This window comes from Oxyura jamaicensis, chromosome 2 (assembly GCF_011077185.1).
Source record: "Oxyura jamaicensis isolate SHBP4307 breed ruddy duck chromosome 2, BPBGC_Ojam_1.0, whole genome shotgun sequence".
Taxonomy (NCBI): Eukaryota; Metazoa; Chordata; class Aves; order Anseriformes; family Anatidae; genus Oxyura; species Oxyura jamaicensis.
Window position 1 is genome coordinate 158,248,406 of NC_048894.1, and position 20,118 is coordinate 158,268,523.

Genomic DNA, 20,118 nt, shown 5'->3' on the forward strand with positions numbered 1-20,118 from the left:
TTCTCCAACCTCTCCGTTTGTTCTCCAACCTCTCCGTTTGTTCTCCAGCATCCTCTCCATTCTCCTGTTCCCTACATCCTGGCGTCTCACATGAGCGTGGCGCGGGAGGGATTCCTCCCAGGTGCCACCGTGCAGCCTGGCGTTGCTGCCCCGGGGCATCGCGTGGACGCCTCGGGGACTGCGGAGGCTGAAAGCCCGCGTGGAGCACGGGGTTTGTCCAGAGGCGAAGGCCGGATGTGACCGGCAAACCCGTGAGCCTACGCAGAGCGGGGCCTCGTGGGGCTGTGCGGCTCTTCTGCTCCCCCCGGCCAGCACGAGGACCCCCCGGTATCGGCGCTGGTTTCCTGACACCTTCCCCGCGTTACTGGTGCTGCTGCCTGGAGGTGCCTCAGGCCGTGCTGGTTTCCCCCTCTGCAGCACCCGCAGAGCTGTGAGCGGGCTGACTCCAGTCAACGCTGCCGCTGGTACGTGGCGCTGCGTAGCGCTCACGCTGCCTTTACCAGCGGCGTTTTCCCACGTGAGAATTTCCGTGCGGGAAGCGCTGCTCTCGCTGTCCTTCCTGATTGCCGGTGCTTGTACCTTGCAGCACTTTCAGGTTTGGAAGGCCACGGGAGGCCGGCTCGGGAGAAACGAGCGGTGGCGTGGGGGAAGGCGTCCGCTCGAGCTCTGCCCTTCGTCGGGGAGGCAGGTGTCGTCCCGAGGCGTCCGCAGGCGAGCGGTGGTTATTAATTACGCTCAGATTTGAGCAGGTTACTGACCTGGAATTTCTGCAGTTGCTTTTGGCTTCCGTTCTGCTTTCTTAGCTTCTGAAGCTGTGACTCGTGTAAGCCAAATGTTTCCTTCTGGGCTCCTACCCGTGGAGCTGTGCCGGTTTCGAGCTGCCAGTCGCGGTTAGGGCTGGCTCTCGCGGTGCCGCGCGCGCTGCCAGGCACTGAGGGAACGCGAAGCGCTCAGCTCCAGCCCGGTCAGGTCCTGCCGTAGCTCCTCGTCTCCTGCAACCCACCTGCGGAGTTTCAGCACGGTGGCACCCAGGCTCCAGCACCTCAGCCAGCCCGGAAGGACACCGGGACATCCTTGTATCGGTGTGCGGCTGTTCCGGCGCCGAGCGGCGCAGCACGGCCTCTGGTGCAGCCGCGGTGTTGCCCTGAAGTGCCGCAGCGATCGCCAGCGTTGGCGCAGGGCATGGGGAGCGTGGCGAGGCCAAGGCGGCAGCCCGAGCGGGGACGATGTCGCCGTCCCCCCAGATGCTCGTTCCCAGACGCTGCTTTGATGGGAGGAAGGAGCGGAGCCCTGCAGGGTGCAGCGCCCACCGGGCGGGAGCTCCCGGCCGCTGCAGGGCGCCGAGGGGGCAGCACCCCGCTTCCTCGGGTTCCTCGGCTCTGCACGAGTCCCGGGGGAGCCGGAGCGTACCCGTATGGTTAATCTTAAACAGATTGTTGAGAGCAGCGGGCGAGCCGTGGTGTCTGCACCTGCTTTGATCGCTTTTCTCCTCGTCTCCCTCAGGGAGCGCCTTGGCTCTGCCGCGGGACGCTGAGCGCGCTTCCCCCCGGCCGGGCTCTGTTTACGAGGCCCCGCCGCTTTTACAAGGCCCCAGTTGCGAACAGAATTTAAAAGGTAAAATTTCTCTGGGTGAAAATAAATCCAGACAGACACACGGACCTGGCCTCGCGCAGCGTAATTCCTCTTCGCCAGAATTAGTTTACCGTATGCAAACCCCCCGTAAATCACAGCAAATAATTCTGACCCGTGTAACTTTCTTTATGGTTTCAGGGTTCCAAAAGCAACATATATATCATCGCTTGACACTGGCCGGAGGGGATAGAGCTTGCGTTAGAACATTTGTTGAAAAGATTGAGTCCATCGGTGCTAGGTGAGAGAAAAGCTGAGCTAGGCCGTAACGAAGCCAAGGAGGTGATAGCCAAGTTGAGTCACCGTGCCTCATTAATGGCAGCCCTCCCACCTTCGGGGACCGAGGCGCTCTGCTTAAACGCCGCTTGAAATCATCTGGGAGATGAGTAACTGCGCGGCGCTCGGGCCCCGGCCTCGCAGCCCCGCTTCTCTCTTCACCTCCCCTCGGCAGCTCCGGGAGCGCGGCTGCGTCGTCCTGCATCTGCCGCAACTGGCGCGGAAAAAGTGGGGCCCAGGCTGCACGGCGAAGACGTCAAACCTGTAAGAAGAGCTTTTGTGAAATCGCTGGCCAGATATTCTCAGCATTTTACGCCCCGCTTTATGAGCCCACAAGACCCGGTGCGCTGCGCACGGTCGGTGCGAGGGGAGCTGGGGTGTCCGTGCTGCTCCGCGGCGCCCGCGCTGCCGCTCGCTCTGCCCTTCGTGCCCAAAGTTCCAGGCTTGTGTGTGCTCTGCACGCGAGCCTCTTCACGGGCACCTTTCCCTCCCCGGAGCACCCAGCGTGACCCGAGGTGCATCACCGAGACCGGAGCTGGCGGATGCTGCCCGTCGCCATCCTGCCCGGCTAGCAAACCGCGCCGCCCCCCGCGCTTCGGTCACCTCGTGGGGCTGCCTGGCCGCAGCTCCCAGCTGGTCGGGTGCATCCCCCACTGCTCTGGGGCAAAGCCACAGACGGCACCGGGCTGCCTGCGGTCCTTGTTGGAGCCGTCAAGGCCGGACCTCTGGAGGCACTGGGGCGGCCTGCTGGGGTCAGGAGGGGACAAAGGAGCTTCTTGTCCCCCGGGGGAAGGAGCCTTGCTCTCCTTTGGGGAGAGGTGGTATCAGGGTGGTCGCAGCGCTCTTACTGAGCGTCTGCCTCGGGCGGCTTCGTGGGGGCTCCGTTTCTCAGCCCGCCGGTACCCGTCCGGAGGTGACAATTCACGGCTTTACTTGGCTGAATTTCCTTCTAAAAATACGAGAGAACGCAGTGCACAGAGCTGAGTGATGGCACCCTCCTGGCTCGGGTTTGGAAGTGAGACGTCACTGCCAAGGCTTCAGGAAGAGCTGCGGTAACCCTCGAGGCCTGGCGAGGCCTCGGTTTGTGCAGCGGGAGCTCCCGACGGGGGGATTGCACGAGCCAGGAGCTGGCACTGGGGAACGCCTGGGCTCAAAGCGTTCACAACGGAGGGGCCGGAGCTCGCAGAGGCAGCGGAACGAGGCCCTGGGACTCGGTAACCCCTCAGCCCCATGGGAAGGAGGGCTGTGTGGGCGTCAAGATTTCCCCAGACCTGCGTGCACGGAGCTGGCCGCCTCTCACCTCCGTCGCAGGCAAAACGCTGCAGGGAGAAGGGGCCGGATCCTGCGGCGGCTTTCACCTGCACGAGCTGCAAGCGTGCTACTCTTCTTCTTGTCTAACGGCGTGGATTTTGTTGGCTCTCCCAGCCCTGTGCCGAGGCTCAGGTCCGAGCTTTGGTGACCTCTGTCCCCGCCGGTCGTGGCGGGTGCTTTTTGGCCGCCCCGTGCGGAGCTGGTTCAGGCTGCAGCCGTTGCAGAGCGGGGCCTCCGTGTGTCCGCCTGCTCCCGGGGGGCCTGCGCTGGCTTGGAGTCGACCATCAGCGTGATCTGCAAACCGCTTTGATGGCTTCTAATGCCGGGGACAACGTGGGAGCTGTGCGTTCTGTCTGCGCTGCTGCTTTTTATGAGCGTAGTCACTGCTTGAGATCATCTGAAGCCAATTTTATTGGCCCTTCCAAAGCACGGGTTAGAGACCTGTGGCGTGCTCGTTTTTCAGCGCGGTGATCTAAATCTGAAATTAATTACCTCCACGGCCTGGGATGCTGGTGGTAAAATAACTCGGCCCAAGCATCCCCTAGCCCTGCCTGCGGTGCACGCAGCCTGCAGGCAGGTCCTCGCGCGCCGCCCGCAGGGACGTCGGCCTCCTCGCCGTGGGCTCGGCACCTGCAGGCGCCTCCTGGCCGCGGAGACCCGACATCCTCCATGCCCTTCTCGCCAGCCGTCCTGTCCTCCGTGCCTTGCCCTCTCCGGTTTGCTCTTCCAGAGTGCCCCGCAGGAGCTGTTCGGAGACGGGAGGTGCTTCTGGCAGGCCGCTGCCCCGGGCCGGTACCCCAGGCTGTGCCAGGAGGAGGAGGAGGAGGAGGAGGCCACTTCGCCGTTCGGCATCCTTCGCTCTGGCAGCAGTGCACTCGTCTGGACTTGATGAACCCTATGGGGCCCTTCCAGCTGGGGATATTCTAGGATTCTAAGCAGTCACTGAGGGGCCGGGCAAGGCGTCGGAGCCGTGCTGGAGGCGCGTGGCCGGGTGCGTGCAGCTCAGCACAGCCTCAGCCGGCTTTACAGGTGCACGGGGCGCGAGCCGCTCCCCGTGTGCAGGCTGCTGACGGCCCCTGGCTGTGCTGCGCTAGGTCACCACGGGGCCCTCGGGTGTTTGCTCACCGGCACGGTGTAACCCCCTGCACGAGGCCAGAGAGAGCCGCCAGCCCCTCATGGGTTAGGTTGTGCGGACCAGCCTCTGGCCCAGCTCCCGAGCGGCTCCGCTCGTGGCTTGTTCAGTCTGAGAGCTGCTGGCTAAGGGCGACGTGAGGAGGCCCCGGGCACAAGCTGTGAGTTCAGGCGTCTGGTCGTTATCGACCCAGAAGGGTGGGCTCTCCCCTGGTGCCACCTGGATGTTCTGTCTCGGGTAATTTTACTTTAAAAAGAGCTGGTACAGGGCCGCATCCGCCTGTCAGACCCCAGGCTCAGTGAGCAAGTCCCTGTTATTAGGACACCGGTCGTGCTGAAAGCCTCTTTGTCACCTTTCTGGGAAAATGCCCTGCTTTCTGCAGCTCTGAGAACCGAGGCGCGGGGCTGAGTGGAACGGCTTCACCCCATCGTGGCCGAGCGCAGCCCTTCTCTGCTGGGAGCGCACCGCGGCCCCTTTGGAAGAGGTGTCCTGGTGGGACCAGGTCATCTCCCGAGCCCACCCCAGGACAGAGGTTCCCCGGAACAGTTTGCAGCATCCCCGAGTTCTTTTGAGATGTTTTCCTTGAAAACTGAGATGAAATCCTGGCCGGACAGTGATAAAAGCCCTTGTTCTGCAGCAGGAGGTGTCTGAGCTTTCTCCTGGAGCTCTCCAGGACCTCACAGATTACGCGCGCCTCTTCTGTTGGTTCTACAGCATTAATGAAAGTGCCAGGCCGGTAAGAGCGCAGCGGATCTGCCTGTCGATATTCAGCTGCTGAGACCTTGTGGCCATAAAATCATATCAGAATGGCTCGCCTCGGAAGGGACCTTGAGGATCATCTAACTCTTGGGCCGGGTGCCACCCACCAGATCAGGCCAACCAAGGCCCCATCCAGCCTGGCCTTGAGCACCTCCAGGGATGGGGCATCCGCAGCTGCTCTGGGCAGCCTGTTCCCTACCTCACAGCGAAGACTTTCCTCCTGATGCCTAGCCTAAATGTCTCCTCTTTTAGCTGAAGGCCGTTCCCCCTCCTCCTATCGTTATCTACCTGAGCCACGAGTCCTTCTCCGTCCTTTCTAGAAGACCCCTTTAAGTACTGGAAGGTCTCAAGGAAGTCTCCCCGGAGCCTTCTCTTCTCCGGGCTGAACGCCCCCAGCTCTCAGCTGTCTTCCCGGGAGAGGTGCCCCAGCCTCTGATCATCCTTGCGGCCCCGCTCTAAAGCCCCCGTCCTTCTGGTGCTGGGGGCCCCAGGCCCGGGGGCAGCGCCGCAGGTGGGGCCTCGCGAGGGCAGGGCAGGGGGCACGGTCCCCTCCAGGTGCTGGTCACCCCGCTGGTGGTGACCAGGGGGTGCCGTGGGTAACAGCAGTGAGAAAGGGTGAAGTGAGGAGCAAAGACACTTGGGGGCAGGTCAGGCCTTTCTTCTAAGCTCGGGTCATCTTGCTCTCATGCTGAGAAGCAACAAAAATCTGCTCCGTGCCTGGCACCTGGTGCCGGGGCGCTGATCTCGGCCAGGACCCCGTGGTGCGTGGGGCTGGGCTCCGGCCGCATCTCAGCCCCGCTCCCGTGTCTCAGCACGATGCTTTCAGCCTGAAGGCCGCGGTGTTGCCGTGCAGTGCTGTCACCTCTCCTCGCTGCTTGGGCCCGGGGCTGCTCGCTGCCTCCGTGCCCTGCGACACCTGCGTCCGCGCTCCGCCTGCGGAGGCGAAGTGCTGCGTTCTGCTGGAAGCTCGCTGCGACGATGAAGAGGAAGGAGCAGCAGCGCTGATGGCTTTTGATGGATGCGCCTGGCTTGCGCCCTTGTGTAGTCAGCGGAACGCAGATGATCTCGGCTGGCCGGGGCGGTCATTAAGAGCGCGGCTCCCTCAGCTGCTTCCAGACGGGCGCGCGAGCCATGTGCAGACCCAGAGGTGGTACCTGCTGGAGACGAAGATTGATCGTAGCGCAGCCGGGCCTGGAAATGGCTTTTTAGCCCGGTAGCTGATTTAGTGCGAGCTGAGAACCAGCTGCTTCCTGCCCCTGGACAGCTGGCACCGCGAGCATCGCGGCTCCGCTCGGCGCCTCCTCCCGCACGGCCGGGTCCCCGCTGCGTCGCCGGCCCCGAGCCCCTTCCCCGTGTAGAGGCAGCACCGCGAGGCGTCGGGACCGCTGCTCCCGTAACGGCGGGGACTGGTGGCTCGCGTGTTGGTGCCAGCGCGGTGCTTTGGGCTAAGGGGTGACAAGATGCCATGGGAAGGGCTCGAGCTGGGACTCAGCTGCGAGCAGAAGTTACCTGGGGCTGGCTCGAAGCGGCCAGGCGTGGAACTCAAGCTCTGCCTGCCCGCTCCGCTCCTGCCGAGGCTGCGAGCGCGGGGCAGGGGGAGAGGAGTGGGATGGGGACAGGAGCGGTTCGGGCCGGCCCGAGGCGGCAGTGCTGCCCTCGTACCGCTCCCCGGTGGATCTGTCTTTCTTGTGTGACTTTGTCCCGCGACCCCTGGGATCCCGCAGCGGAGTTGTGCATCTCAATTACAGGGTGCCTGGGGAGCCGCGGCCTTTTGTTCGCGCTGAATCTGCCAGCTGCTGACTTCAGCTGATACCTCCAGCCCCAGTCAGCAGGGAGAGGAGCAGTTGCTGCCTGTTTGCCTTCGCTTTGTGCTTTGGCTCCGCTGCGGCCGGGCCGCTCGCTGCGCGCACAGAACCGCTTATCTGCGGCGCCACCAGCTCCTGGCACGCGGCAGCTCGGGGCTGCGCTGTTGGTCCGCGTTGGCCTCGCCTTGGCCCGCCGCAAGGCTTCGCTCTCGCTTGTTTCCACTGCCCGGAGCTGGGGCTGGGGTTGGCAGCGGCCGCTGCAGCTCCCCTGCTCCAGCCCCGCTGTGAGTTCGGGGCTTTCTGCCCTGTCCCCCGTCCCCACGTGTGAGCCGGAGCAGCCCCGGGGCAGGGCTGGGCACGTGGCACCGTGAGGATGTGGGGCTGGCGGTGCCGGCACCGCGCTGCCGGAGGGCTACGGGAGGAGGGTTGTGTCCGTCTGCGGGAGGGCTTCACTGTGCGGTTGGGTCGGCAAAGAGCCAGCCTCATCCGAAATGCGGGTGAGGCCGTGGCATCCACGACCCTGATCTTTGCCCCGGACCTGTCGCGTGCTCTCGTGCCAGGGCCATGTGAGGGTGTTTGCCCTTCTGCTTCCACGCGAGCAGGGACATGGCCGGGCCCTTCAGATCCTGCGCTTTGCTCAGTGCCGGTCCAGCTGTTGTCAGACAACGGTGCACAGAAATGCTGGAACGGGGGCGCGCTGCCTGATGGAGGAACCCATGGCTGCAGTGCCGCCTCTAGACCTTGCGGCGTGAGGTGGAAATAGGAAACAGCGCTGGGTAAGGAGCTCCACGACCAGCGCCGTGCCCACCGAGGGTGTTCACGCGTGGCTGCGGTTGAAAGCTGCGTGTCTGGGGCCGGTTCCTGGGGTTCGGACCTCCGCAGCAGGAGAGGTCCGAACGGGAACAAAGCTTTTTCCACGCCCGCTCTCGGTGAGCGCGGTGGTGCGGCCGCGGGCTCCTCGCCACCGCTGGGTGCTGGAGCTCGCCCTCGGGCAGGGGAGGGCGGCTGAATTCCTCCGGGAATTAATTACCTGCTTCAGGAGCTGGCTTTGGAGAGAAATGCCAGGAGTGAGCACAGCCCTGATGAGGGCCCGCAGGACGGCACCGCCTTTAAACGGCAAACCAGCGGGTAGCAAACGATCCTTTATTTCGGGAAGCGCTCGCTGGGAACCCAGGCGCGGCTTTACCCGGAGCGTATTTTATCTGGAAGGCGGGCGACAGCCCCGCTCCTGAGCGCGCCTGCTAATTAACGCTGCTCCTGAGGGCCCGGCTCGCTGCCGTGATAAACGAGCGGCTCTCCTGGCCGCGGGAGATAACGGAGGCGGCGCGGGGGGGGCTGCGAGCAGCTGATCCGCGAGGTGCCCCCCACCCGCACCCTCCTGCGATGCCGCGATAACGCCGCTGCGGCCCGGCCGCCGGGGCTGGCCGAGGGTCCTGGGGGGAGCTGGGGGCTTCGGGGGGGTCACCGGCGGCTGCGCTCCCCCCGGGAGCGGCGGTTTAAGAGCGGCAGGTGCGGAGCGGGGCCGGCTGCCGCCGCGCCGTGAAATATCGCAGAGAGCCGGCGCGCCGCCGGTCTTTAATAACTGCCGAAATGAAACGTTTGAAACCGGCCCTCGTAAACTCTTCGCGGCGTTTAATTGCCTCGTAAAACAGCGTGCTACAGAAACTGAAAGCCTTCGCCGCTGCTCTCAGATCGGCCGAACCCTTCCTGCCGCCCGCTTTCCGCGCGGGGCCGTGTCTCCTCCCCGAGGCTGGTCCCGGTGGGTGCGCGGCCCCCCCGGTCCCCGGGCGGCTCGGGGTGTTCAGGTGGCCTGCGCCGGGGCGAGCCGGGCTAATTTACGGCGCGAGGCCCCACGGGGCGCGGAGCAGCCATCCTCCCCGACCCTAATTGGCGGCCGGCGCGCGGGGAGCGCTGCTGCAGCTGAGGTAAGCGGCAGCTGCGCCCTCGGCACGGCGGCTGCTCCCCGGCCCGCGGCCCTCGCGCGCACCCGGGCTGTCGTGGTGCTGCCAGAAGCACCCCAAAAAGCACCGAGCGCCCCAAAAGCACCGAGCGTTCCTCGCCGCAGCCTCTGGGCCTGGGCTACCCCGAGAGCTGCCCCAAGCGCTGCCCCCGCTGAGAAGCTGCGTTTGACTCACCTGTGAGCTTCAGCCTGTTTGGGGGGGGGTCACAGAACCATAGGGTCTGGGCAGGAGGGGGCCTTGAAGTCTTCCCTGCTCCAGCCCCCACCATGGACACGACCCCCCCCAGCCTGGCCTCAGGCTCCCTAGGGATGCCCCCCCCCAACCCCTCTGGGCAGCCTGGGCCAGGGCCTCGCCACCCTCGGGGGCAGAATTTTTTCCTTATTGCCTTATTTCCCACCTCCCCCCGCCCTCGGTGAGCTCTGAGCCTTCACCCCCCGTCCCATCCCCACAGCCCCACAAAGGGACCCCCCTGGCTCTCCTGCGGCCCCCTTGGGCATGGGCAGCCCCCCGGGAGGTCCCCCCGGAGCCTCCTCCTGCCCAGGCCCAGCACCCCCAACCCTCACCGGCCCCACGGCGGAGCTGCTCCAGCCCCGGGCATCTTTGTGGCCACCTCTGGCCCCAGGAGAGCTTTTCCAGTCAGATTTTTGCCCACCCCGTTGTGGGGCAAACAGGGCCAGACCCGCTCCCAGGTGGGCTTCTGCCGGTGCCATCCTGTGCTGGTGCCCTGCAGCCGCCCGGGGAGCACCCGGCCCCTCCGGGCTGGGGTTGCGCGGCCAAGCCCTGCCAAGGTGAAAGCCTGCAGGAAACTTTGAAAGGGCACCCGCAGCCCGAGCAGGGACCTGGGCACTGCGGGGGCCGGGGAGGGCTCCACGTGGCTGGCTCACTCGCAGTCCCTGCGAATTCGGATTCAGAGCTCAAAGAAAAAACGTGTGGAGCTGGGGGGGAACCGGAGGGGCGCAGCTCCGCCGGGCAGCCTGGTGTTGGCCGGGGCCTCGACAGCTTCCCCCTTGTGCCCCCGGAGGAGCCGGATCCGGATTGTGCCCCCCGCACACCTGGGCCACACCAGGGCTCGGAGCTCGCCCCCAGGTCCTTCCCGCAGGGGCGCGCTGACGGCTCCCTGCAGCCCCGCGTCCCTGCCCGTGTGTGCGAGGCTGCTCCCGGGGCTCTGCGGGCCGAAATCACGGCAGAGCGCAGTTAATGAGCAGCATTTCACCCGCGGCCCCGCGAGGCTGTAACTGAGCCCGCGTCTGGAGATGGCGACAAATCCCTGCAGGCTTGCGACGGACCCCGGGCTTTATTTGCTCTGCCTGCGCGGCCGCGTTTGTTCTCAGCTGGCCTTTTCTTCTCTTGCAGCGAGAACGAGGCGCTGTGGAGGGAGGTGGCCAGCCTGAGGCAGAAGCACGCTCAGCAGCAGAAAGTTGTCAATAAGGTAAAGCCCAGCGAGGGTCGGGGCGCCGCGGGGATGCCAGGCTGGCCGCTCGCGGGTCGCTGGGGTGCAGCGCTCTTCGCTCTGCTGAAGAACGATTTCGACCGCTGCGTTTTCCTGTGGCACCGTGAGATTCTGGAAAGCCACTGGCAGAGGCCTGGGGCTGGCAGCGCTGCAGCGCGGCGTTCAGCGGGCCGCCGCCGCCTGTTCCACCCCAGGCTCCCTTCCCCTCTGTGCGTGGCGTCCCAGCCAGCGCTGCTGCCACCGGGCCCTGCTCCGCTCCGAGCGGTCCCCGGGAGCCGCTGCCGTCCGTGGGCTGAGCCAGGCCGGGGCTCGCACCCTAACGGGTTTCCTTTTTTCTCCTCGCAGCTTATCCAGTTTTTGATTTCATTGGTGCAATCCAACCGTATTCTTGGGGTGAAGAGGAAGATGTAAGTCTGCATTTCTACATCCAGATAAAGATTCCCTGTCTGAGAATAAAGAGAGGATCAGCAGAGTGGGTCCCCCAGATCTCTGCCTTCTGTAGCAGCCTTGCCAGTGGGGTAGGACTGGACAGCGGTCATTGGGATCATGTGAGCCTTCACGTTCTTGCTCCGGCCAGAACCAGCTAACACTGCCGTGCGACTGACGCCCAGGAGGGTTTGCGAGCCAGGCCACACAAGCCCGTGCAGAACACACCGCGTCCCCAACCCCTGCGCTCTGCCGGAGGGCAGCACGCGCAGCGAGGGCTGGGGGCTGGCCAGGACGGTGCCTCGGCGCTCTCACGGCGTTTGGGTCGTTGCACCAAAGGGACCCGCGGCACCACCAGGGCCAGCCTCCTGCTGTCACAGGCTGCTGACATCTCCACGCACGGCTCAAGCCTGTCCTCAGACGTGCCGTGGATTATCCTGCCCCTTGCTAGTTGCGCTGGAGGCCTGCCCAGCACCTGAGTGCCCCGAGAGGTTGAGAACGTTGCTGGGCTCGTAGCTCTGGGCCAGTCAGTGGCTGCTTGGTTGTGTCCCAGGGTCACAGTTTTGCCCCAGGAGCACAGTTACGTACTTGGAGCTTCTAGAGGCGATTCTCCCGTTGTCTCCTCCGACTCCACCACCACAGGCCCCGTTTGGCCCCGTGCTGTGGGCGGGCTCCTCACCCACCTCCTCGCCCACCCGCGGTTTTGCACTCGGTCACAGAGGAAGGGGCAGGTCCCCCCGTGCTGTCCCTGCCCCTCGCCCTGTGCTGCCCGCGGGGCTGCCCCTTTGTGTGCGAGCGGTGCCCAGCCGCGCCATATGGCCCGCACCGCCCCAGCAGGCTTGGTTACTAACGAAGGTAGCGGCTCGTTCTGCCATCGTGTCCGAGACGTGCCCAAGTGATTTATCCCGCGAGGGGAGCGTCTCCGCGGTGCTCGGGCACAGAACAGGGCACAGCGGTGCTGGTGCCGCAGCTGACCAGGAGAAACCCGCCTGAGGGGCAGCCAGGCAGCGTGCAGGCAGCACAGCCCCGCAGAGGAGGCGACCGAGGACTTCACAGGAGCACTCCAAGGCCCGAGGCTTTGCATTTCTGCTCCCCAGGCCTGCAAAGCCAGCCGAGGGCTGCCCGTGGGGGCTGGCTGCGTGTCTCTGGGCCGCCCGCTCTGCTCCACGGAGGTGGCCACCCCTGGGGCCGCATCCTCCCCGGGGCACCCTGCGGGCTGTGCACAGCGTGGGGCTGGGGGTGGGCTGGGCTGGGGCCGGCTGGTGCCAGAGGCTGGCAGCGCCGTGACCCCTGTGGTGTTTGGGATTCTTTTGCAGCCCCCTGATGTTGAACGACAGCAGTTCAGCACATTCCATGCCGAAATACAGTCGCCAGTACTCCCTGGAGCACGTCCACGGCTCGTCCCCGTACGCAGTAAGTGCGCCGCGCGCCCGGGACGGGGACGTGGGGACACGGCTTCCCAGGGAGGGCCTGGCTGGTCCCAGCCCTGTGCCACCACGTCTGCTTGTGGCCGCTCGGCTTTGTGCAGCGCAGCACCTCTGGGTGGCTCTGCCCTGCCCCAGCTGACAGGCAGCGAGCTGCCAGCTGGGAAGAGCTACACACAGAAGTGCCGGTCCCACGGCCTGACCCTTCAGGGCTCGGCAGGAGTTGGAGCTTGTTGTTAGCGGCGTTATCCAAATGGTGACGGGCACGGGGCGGCAGCCCCCGCCTCCAGAACCTGGCTGTCTGAATGCGGCCGGGGGCAGAGGTGGGCTGAAGGGCAGCATCGCTTAGCTTACGTCTGCTGGCTCGGGCTTTGCTTTGGTTTCTCACGAACTGCACCTGATGTCAGCCGGCCCTTGCTGAGCCGTTGCTCCGACGGGCTAATTAACGTGACCGTGTGCAATTAGCCTTACTCCCTGCAGCAGCCTGCTGCCAGACAGGGAGAGCACTGTGGGTCGGAGCCTGCCGGGGACAGCGGCCAGCAGCAGCAGCACAGGGTCCCCATGACCCGAGCTGGGCAGGGCCCCGGGGGCCAGGTGGGGGGTGTGGAGCAAAACCAGGCTGCCCTTGCTGGAGCAGCCCCCACGCACCGAGGTACGGCTGTGCAGCACCCCATCAGATGGAGCTCAGCACCGACATGGGTGTTGCTCGAGCCCTGGCCGCGCTGCGGTGGCTGAAGGGCACCCAGCCCGGGCACCAGCGGCACGCAGCCTCAGGGACACAGCGACAAGGCCATGCAGGAGGAGTCTGTCTGCATGCCCTGGGCCGCCCTGCGGACTGCTGCTGGGCCCCGGTGAATGCCGAGGTGTTGTCTTTGCTCTCCCATCATCCGTGCACCTTTTGGTGTGCTGCTCCCCGTGGCTGTTCAGTGGCCAAAGACCACCGGGAGCCTCCTCCAAACCTGTGCTGGCCCTGAGTCCTCGCTGGGACGAGCTGCAGGCTTCTCGCTCCTGGCTGCGTCAGCCTGGCCTGCTGCAGGGAGCGGGGTCACCGGGGCTGGCGTCTCCCTCGGACCTGGCAGCTGCAGCGTGCCTGCAGCAAACCCTGCCATGACACTGCACAAACCCTGCCGTGACACTGCACAAAGCCTGGCACCACACAAACCCCGCTGTGACGCTGCACAAACCCTGCCGTGATGCTGCACAAAGCCTGGCACCACACAAACCCCGCTGTGACGCTGCACAAACCCCGCTGTGACGCTGCACAAAGCTTGGAACCACACAAACCCTGCCATGACACTGCACAAACCCCGCCGTGACACTGCACAAAGCCTGGCACCACACAAACCCTGCCATGACACTGCACAAACCCCGCTGTGACGCTGCACAAACCCTGGCACCACCCAGACCCTGGCATGCACAGACCCCGCCGCAATGCCACAGGAGCGCTGCCACGGTGCGGTGCGATCCCTGCTGCGGGGCCGTGGGTGCGGGAGCTGCCCTGCCTGTGGGAGCTGCCCTGCCTCTTGCTGGCGCTCGGTCGCTGTTTGCTGGTCATCACCTCTGGCCTGTGCTGGTCCCTTCCATCCCGTCTCGACGTGGGTGTTACTGGGTTAGATCCTCACCCACCCCTAGCGCCACCCAGGTGCGGGGCTCTCTTCCCGCCTGCCTGGGCAGCCAGCTGCCGTTCCTCGGCCAAGGAGCTGCACCGAGGTTCTTTTTGTACTGATCTGGCAGGGCTGCGGCTCGGGAGCGAGGCTTTACAGCTGGGAGAGCAGCCGAGTGCCCTCACCGGCTGCTTGCAGCACAATCAAGGCTGTCCCCGCTTCCAGGTGGCCGTGCTTGCCCACGCTGCTGCGTCCCACCGGGGGCAGTGGGTTCAGGTCAGCTCCCGACACGCAGCGCCCTGCGGTGCCGGGCGGATTTGATCGGTTTTTCAGCCGGGACCCGAAATAGCTCGGCCCCGTTAAAGAGCTCTCCTGCCGTCAGACCACCCTCTGCGAGGGCCCTGTGTTCCCCTTCCAGCTCCGCCCGGCGCTGTGATCTGCTTTAGAGGTGCCTTTATTCTCCCGCGCGGCAAGTACTTGCGCAGAGCCTCCGGGAGCTCCTCCAGGCAGCGCAGGGCCGTGCTAATTAGGAGAAGCACAGGTGGTGGTCTCCTGGCAGCCCGAAGCGCTGGTGGCTGCCAGCTGCGGGGCGAGGAACGATAGTGGGGCGGATTTTCAGAGCCGTCTGCCAGCACGAGCGCTGCATCCTGAGGCTGCCACAGGCCCCGATGGGACTGGAAGAACAGAGTGGGTTTGCACCGAGACGGCTGCCGTGGCGTGGGGGCGCAGCGAGGCCGAGGCGCGGGTGGCCCGGTCCTGTGCCACTTGTAGGACCCGACGCCAGGTCCCTCGCCAGCGGGGGATCTCGCGTTCCTTACACCTTGAATTTCGTTCATCCGTAGGTCCTGAGAATTTCAGCTTTCGTTTAAGCATCAAAGAAAGGAGCTTGAGTGGGAGGGGAAAGGTGACACGCAGAGCAAACCCGTCCAAGTGTTGAATCATCCAGAAAAGCATCCAATGTTGTTCCTTTTTAAATTTTACCGGTTCCAAGAAGATGAAGTTTCTGGGACAGGCCCGACGTGTGCTTGTAGCCGTGCTTGGTGTTGAGCCCACGTTGCCTTCCTCCTCGGGCGGGTGAGGGTGGGAGCGATCCGGCGCGTCCGCTCCCGTGGGTCGTGGTCCGTGCCTTGTGCTTCACGTGCTGCGGTTGTCGTTTCAGGCTTCTTCCCCAGCGTATAGCGGCTCCAACCTCTATTCCCCGGATTCTTCAGCCAACTCCGGTCCCATCATCTCCGACGTGACGGAGCTAGCCCAGTCCAGCCCTTCAGCATCTCCCAGCGGCAGCCTTGACGAAAGGTGCGCTGCCGCTCTCGTGAAGCCTCGAGTGGGGTTCGCGGGGAGCGTGCCTCCCGGTGAGCCGAGCAGTGTGTCGGTACAGCGCGCCTCCCGTGGCACCGGCTGCGTTCCCCCGGGAGCGAGAGCCAGAAAACAGAGCGGCCCTTGGGGCAGGGCACGCTGCGGTGCCTGAGCTCGCTGCTGCGCGCCTGACCGGGGCGTACAGAAAGCCGACCTGTCCCTCCAGCGCAGCCTGCTTCGGGACATGGCCGACTCAGCAGACTGACGTGGTGTTTGCTCAGATCATCCTAATCCTCTACCCAGCCAGCATTTGCTCCTTGGCCCCCCTGCCCAGCGTGAGCCCGCCCCGGAGGGGTCCCAGTTCCGTCCCCCCAAGGAACAGACCCTCAGTGGCGTGTCAGCCCCGCCAGGTGGAATTGCCTGCGGCCTGGGAGCAGGGGTGGCTCTGCCCTGCCCGTACAGGGTGCTGCGCAGAGGAGGAGACGCAGAAAACAGCAGCAGGCCCAAGTGACGGGGAGTAACGATGCCAGCTGCAGCCCAGGCAGCTCAGGTGCAGAGGCTGAGGGTCTGCAGCACGCAGAGGGCAGCCGGCAGCCCTTCCCCTTGTGCCCTTCACCTGCCTCAGGTTCACGGGCCTTGGGAGGCGAGCGCCGCAGGTCCCGTGGCTGATCGTCAGCCTCGTGTGCCTCTGCCACCGTCGCTGGGTGCTGGTGAAAGCCTCCTGAGGTCCATCGGCGCGGCCGGTCAGCCCTCAGGCCCCGCAGCCCCGCTCCCACCACCCGTCGGAGGCTCCTGATGGGAGCCTCCCTGGGCCCGTCCTTCCCTAGCACCTTGGGGTCGCCTTTTGGCTCCCCCTTCAGCAGGTTATTCCTGGCATCGGCGCTTCCCCTGACCCCTGAATCCCCCACAAACGCCACATGTTGCCTGAATCCCTCTCCAGTATCGCCCACGTTTGCTTAATGACCCCTTTCTGTCCTCGTGTAGCTGCTGTCCTTTCCTTTAGACTGATTCAGCCTCTTCCGCCCCAAATCAGTGAGCTGGGGTGGGAAAGGGTTCCCGTCGGCTAGATGGGGGCTGACCCAAGAGGCCCCCTTCCCTTCGCACTAAAACACCATCTGGAAATGCCCGGGTGCCTTCGTTAGGGGCAGAGCCCGGGCTGGGCGGCACAAGGGGGTCGCTCCGCAGAAGGCTCTGGGGCGCTGAGACTGCGCCGTGCGTGTCTCGGCAGGACTGAGGGAAGGGCACAGGTACTGCCCAGAGCAGCTCAGTGGCAGGAGCTGCATTGTTTTAACCGCAATGTCAAACAGAAAAGAGCCACGGGCTCCTCCCAGCAGCGTTCCCAGCAGAGCTGGCTGCGGGCAGGTCCTGCCCCGCGCGGCCTCGAGCCGTTAGCCGCGAGAAATGCACCAAGATCAGGGCGCGAGGCACCGGTGCGTCAGGGGAACTAATTAGGATCACGAGCAGAGACGAGATGTTTGGGTGCTCTCAGCCTCATCTTTGTAGCTGGCTCCAGAGGGTTCGCACGTGAGGAAGGCAGCAGCAGGCACGAGGGGTTTTGTCCCGTGGTGCGGGAGCAGATCTCAGGAACCGGGAGTGCCTCGGTGCCAGACCCTCACCCGCTCTCTCTCCTTGCCCTAGGAGTAGTCCCGTGGTCCGTATCAAAGAAGAGCCCCCCAGTCCCTCGCGCAGCCCCAAGATAGAGGAGGCCAGCCCAGGGAACCCTCCTGCTGTCGAAACTCCTCTGTCTCCCTCCACATTCATCGACTCCATCCTGCAGGAGAACGAACCCAGCACCACGACCGCTGCCGCTGGCAACAGCACCACACAGCCCCAGCCCCAGGAAAAGTGCCTCAGCGTTGCCTGCCTCGACAAGTAAGTGCCGCGCGCCGTCTCGCCCCCGGCCCCGCTGCTCTGGGCTGTCGGGCTCTAAAGATGCCGGCAACCCGCAGCCCGGGAGGCAGATGTGCTCGTTTGTCCAGGGAGCTGCCCCGTGGCTCGGGGCGCAGCCCTCTGCCAGGGTGGGTGCTTTATTCTGCCCCCCCCGTGGTGCTGGGGGCGGTGAGCACAGCCCGCCGCCTGACCCCGTGCAGGGCCTTACACCCCCGGCGCAGGGACCCGACGCTGCTGCAAGGGGCCACGTGGGTGCCGAAATAAGGATGGATAAAAATGCCTGTGCTAAATACGGGCTCGTTCCAGCTCCGCTCCTGCGGCACAGAAATGAGTCACTGCGGCATCAGCTGTGTTTTGTCTCGGCCCCGCACCTCCTCCCGGCGTGGAAGCTTCTGCTTTGTGCCGGCAGCCCGCAGGCAGCTGACGGGCGCGCACACACGAGCGCCTTCCCGCACCGCTCGCTGGAAGCTTCTGCCCTGGGGCTTCACCTGCAGGGGAGGCACAGAACCGCGGCGGGCAGCGTTCCTCCGGGAGGCTGCTGCCCCGGCTGCGTGCGCTGCGGCCCCGCTGCCTCCGGGGTGGCAGGGGGAGCTTTGCCCTGACCCGCAGCCTGCCACCCGGTCCTAGCCCTGGCGAACGCGTCCTCCCACTCAGCCTCTTTGCTGGAGTCAGAGCCAGGCTGGGCTCGGGGGTGGCGTTGTCCTAAGGGTCAGATTGCGGGCTGACATCCTTACGCAGCGTGAGAAGCTGGGAGTTGTCTGTGCGTGTCCGACTGCCAAGAACCCCTCCAGCACCACGCTGGGGCTTCGGGGGCTTCTCAGCTCTCAGCCACTTCCCGCTCAGCCGCTGTTCGGGGGTAAACGCAGCGCCGGAATGGAGGTCTTCCCTCTGACCGCCGGGGCAGGCTTTCCATCCCGAAGGCATAAAAGCAGCCTGGGGAAGGTGCAGGTGGTCTCGAGGGCCTAGAAGGCAGCAGCGAGCTGCTCCCTTAGCCCAAAGGCTGCTGTGGCTTTTCAGAGCTGTGGTGTGGTGGCACTGCAGGAGGAGGCACACACCTGAGGAAGAAGCCCTCTTCCCGCAGGGTTACACGGTGGGCACGGGGGCAGTGGGGGCTGCCTCGCCGCGGGGCTGGCTGCTGGCAGCACACGGAGCCGTGTTTGCTGCGTCACGCCTGGCGGTCAGGGAACGCCCGCTCGCTCCTTGTTCCCGGCCCTGTGGGAGGTTTTTGTCTGTAGCTTTGCCTATTTATAGACCCAGCGAGGGCACGGCAATCCATCGCACCGGTACCGACCGTCCTGAGAAACAGACAGGCTGTATTACACAGCTCCGTTCTGTTACACAGCATCAGCAGCCGCAACTCGCCCTTTAAAGGGTAATAAAAATGAAATGAAAGTGCTGCCGAGTGCTCCTGAGTTACTGAGGACCCTCGCAGGCTGTGCAGGAGCAGGTGAAGGACGCAGAAACATTTGCACCTTGCTCCTGCAGAGCGAGCTCCACGCTTCGTCCTGGAGAGCTTCAGAGGGCTGGTTAAAAGAAGGGGCTGGTGCTCGTCCCCTTCTTTGGGTGCTCATCCCCTTCTTTGGGTGCTCATCCCCTTCTTATAGAATCATAGAAATAGAATATCCTGAGTTGGAAGGGACCCTTAAGGATCATCAAGTCCAACTCTTGATACCGCACAGGTCTACCCAAAAGTTCAGACCATGTGACTAAGTGCACAGTCCAATCTCTTCTTAAATTCAGACAGGCTCGGTGCAGTGACAACTTCCCTGGGGAGCCTGTTCCAGTGTGCAACCACCCTCTCTGTGAAGAACCCCCTCCTGATGTCAAGCCTAAATTTCCCCTGCCTCAGCTTAACCCCGTTCCCGCGGGTCCTGTCACTGGTGTTAATGGAGAAAAGGTCTCCTGCCTCTCGACACCCCCTTACGAGGAAGTTGTAGACTGTGATGAGGTCTCCTCTCAGCCTCCTCTTCTCCAGGCTGAACAGGCCCAGTGACCTCAGCCGTTCTTCGTACGTCTTCCCCTCCAGGCCTTTCACCATCTTCGTAGCCCTCCTCTGGACACTCTCCAACAGTTTCATGTCCTTTTTATACTGTGGTGCCCAGAACTGCACACAGTACTCGAGGTGAGGCCGCACCAGCGCAGAGTAGAGCGGGACAATCACCTCCCTTGACCTACTAGCGATGCCGTGCTTGATGCACCCCAGGACACGGTTGGCCCTCCTGGCTGCTAGGGCACACTGCTGGCTCATATTCAACTTGCTGTCTACCACGACCCCCAGATCCCTCTCTTCTAGGCTGCTCTCCAGCGTCTCATCGCCCAGTCTGTACGTGCAGCCAGGGTTTTCCCGTCCCAGGTGCAGGACCCGGCACTTGCTCTTATTGAACTTCATACCGTTGGTGATCGCCCAGCTCTCCAACCTGTCCAGATCCCTCTGCAAGGCCTTTCCACCCTCATTCGAGTCCACAACTCCTCCAAGTTTGGTGTCATCAGCAAACTTGCTCAAAATACCCTCTATTCCTACATCCAGATCGTTTATAAAAATATTGAAAAGTACCGGCCCTAAAATGGAGCCTTGAGGGACCCCACTAGTGACCGCCCGCCAGCCTGACGCAGCCCCATTTACCATAACCCCATAACCCTTTTTCTTCAGGTGCTCATCCCCTTCTTCGGGTGCTCGTCCCCTTCTTCAGGTGCTCATCCCCTTCTTCAGGTGCTTGTTCCCTTCTTTGGGTGCTCATCCCCTTCTTCAGGTGCTCGTCCCCTTCTTCGGGTGCCCTCCTCCTCCAGCGCCATGCCAGCAGCACCGCGCTGCTGCAGCACCCCGCCTGTAGCCTTGCTCCTCGGGGCTGGTGGGTGCCACGGCTCCTGCTGCGCTGGAGCAGCATTGAGAGGAGGGTGGCACTGCCGGCGGGCCGTGCCCTCGCCCGTTCCCGGTGTCTCTGGAGCAGCCCCACACCCGCCGGAGCAGCGCTGGAAGCCGTAGGTGCCCCCGGGGAGCTGCAGTGACCAGAGCACGCATTGTGCTGCGGTGCTGAGCGGAAGGGAGGATGACTTGCTAATGGAAACGCTGGCAGCGAGCTCTTTCCAGCGGGCAGCGCGCCCCAGGAGTGTACCAGACCCCACCGCCCCATGGCTCACGGTCCCCGTGCGCCCGT

At 64.3% G+C, this 20,118-nt stretch overlaps 1 protein-coding gene across 1 annotated transcript in view; it reads left to right on the forward strand.

Moving 5' to 3' along the window:
• HSF1 (heat shock transcription factor 1) overlaps positions 1-20,118 on the forward strand; it is a gene marked incomplete at its 5' end in the record, with an annotated part of 37,326 nt that overhangs the window by 9,913 nt on the left and 7,295 nt on the right. The window contains 5 exons of the mRNA XM_035317237.1: positions 10,227-10,302; positions 10,669-10,730; positions 12,066-12,162; positions 14,937-15,073; positions 16,712-16,945. Coding sequence (XP_035173128.1) covers positions 10,227-10,302; positions 10,669-10,730; positions 12,066-12,162; positions 14,937-15,073; positions 16,712-16,945 — 606 coding nt within the window. The remainder of the gene's footprint in view (positions 1-10,226; positions 10,303-10,668; positions 10,731-12,065; positions 12,163-14,936; positions 15,074-16,711; positions 16,946-20,118) is intronic.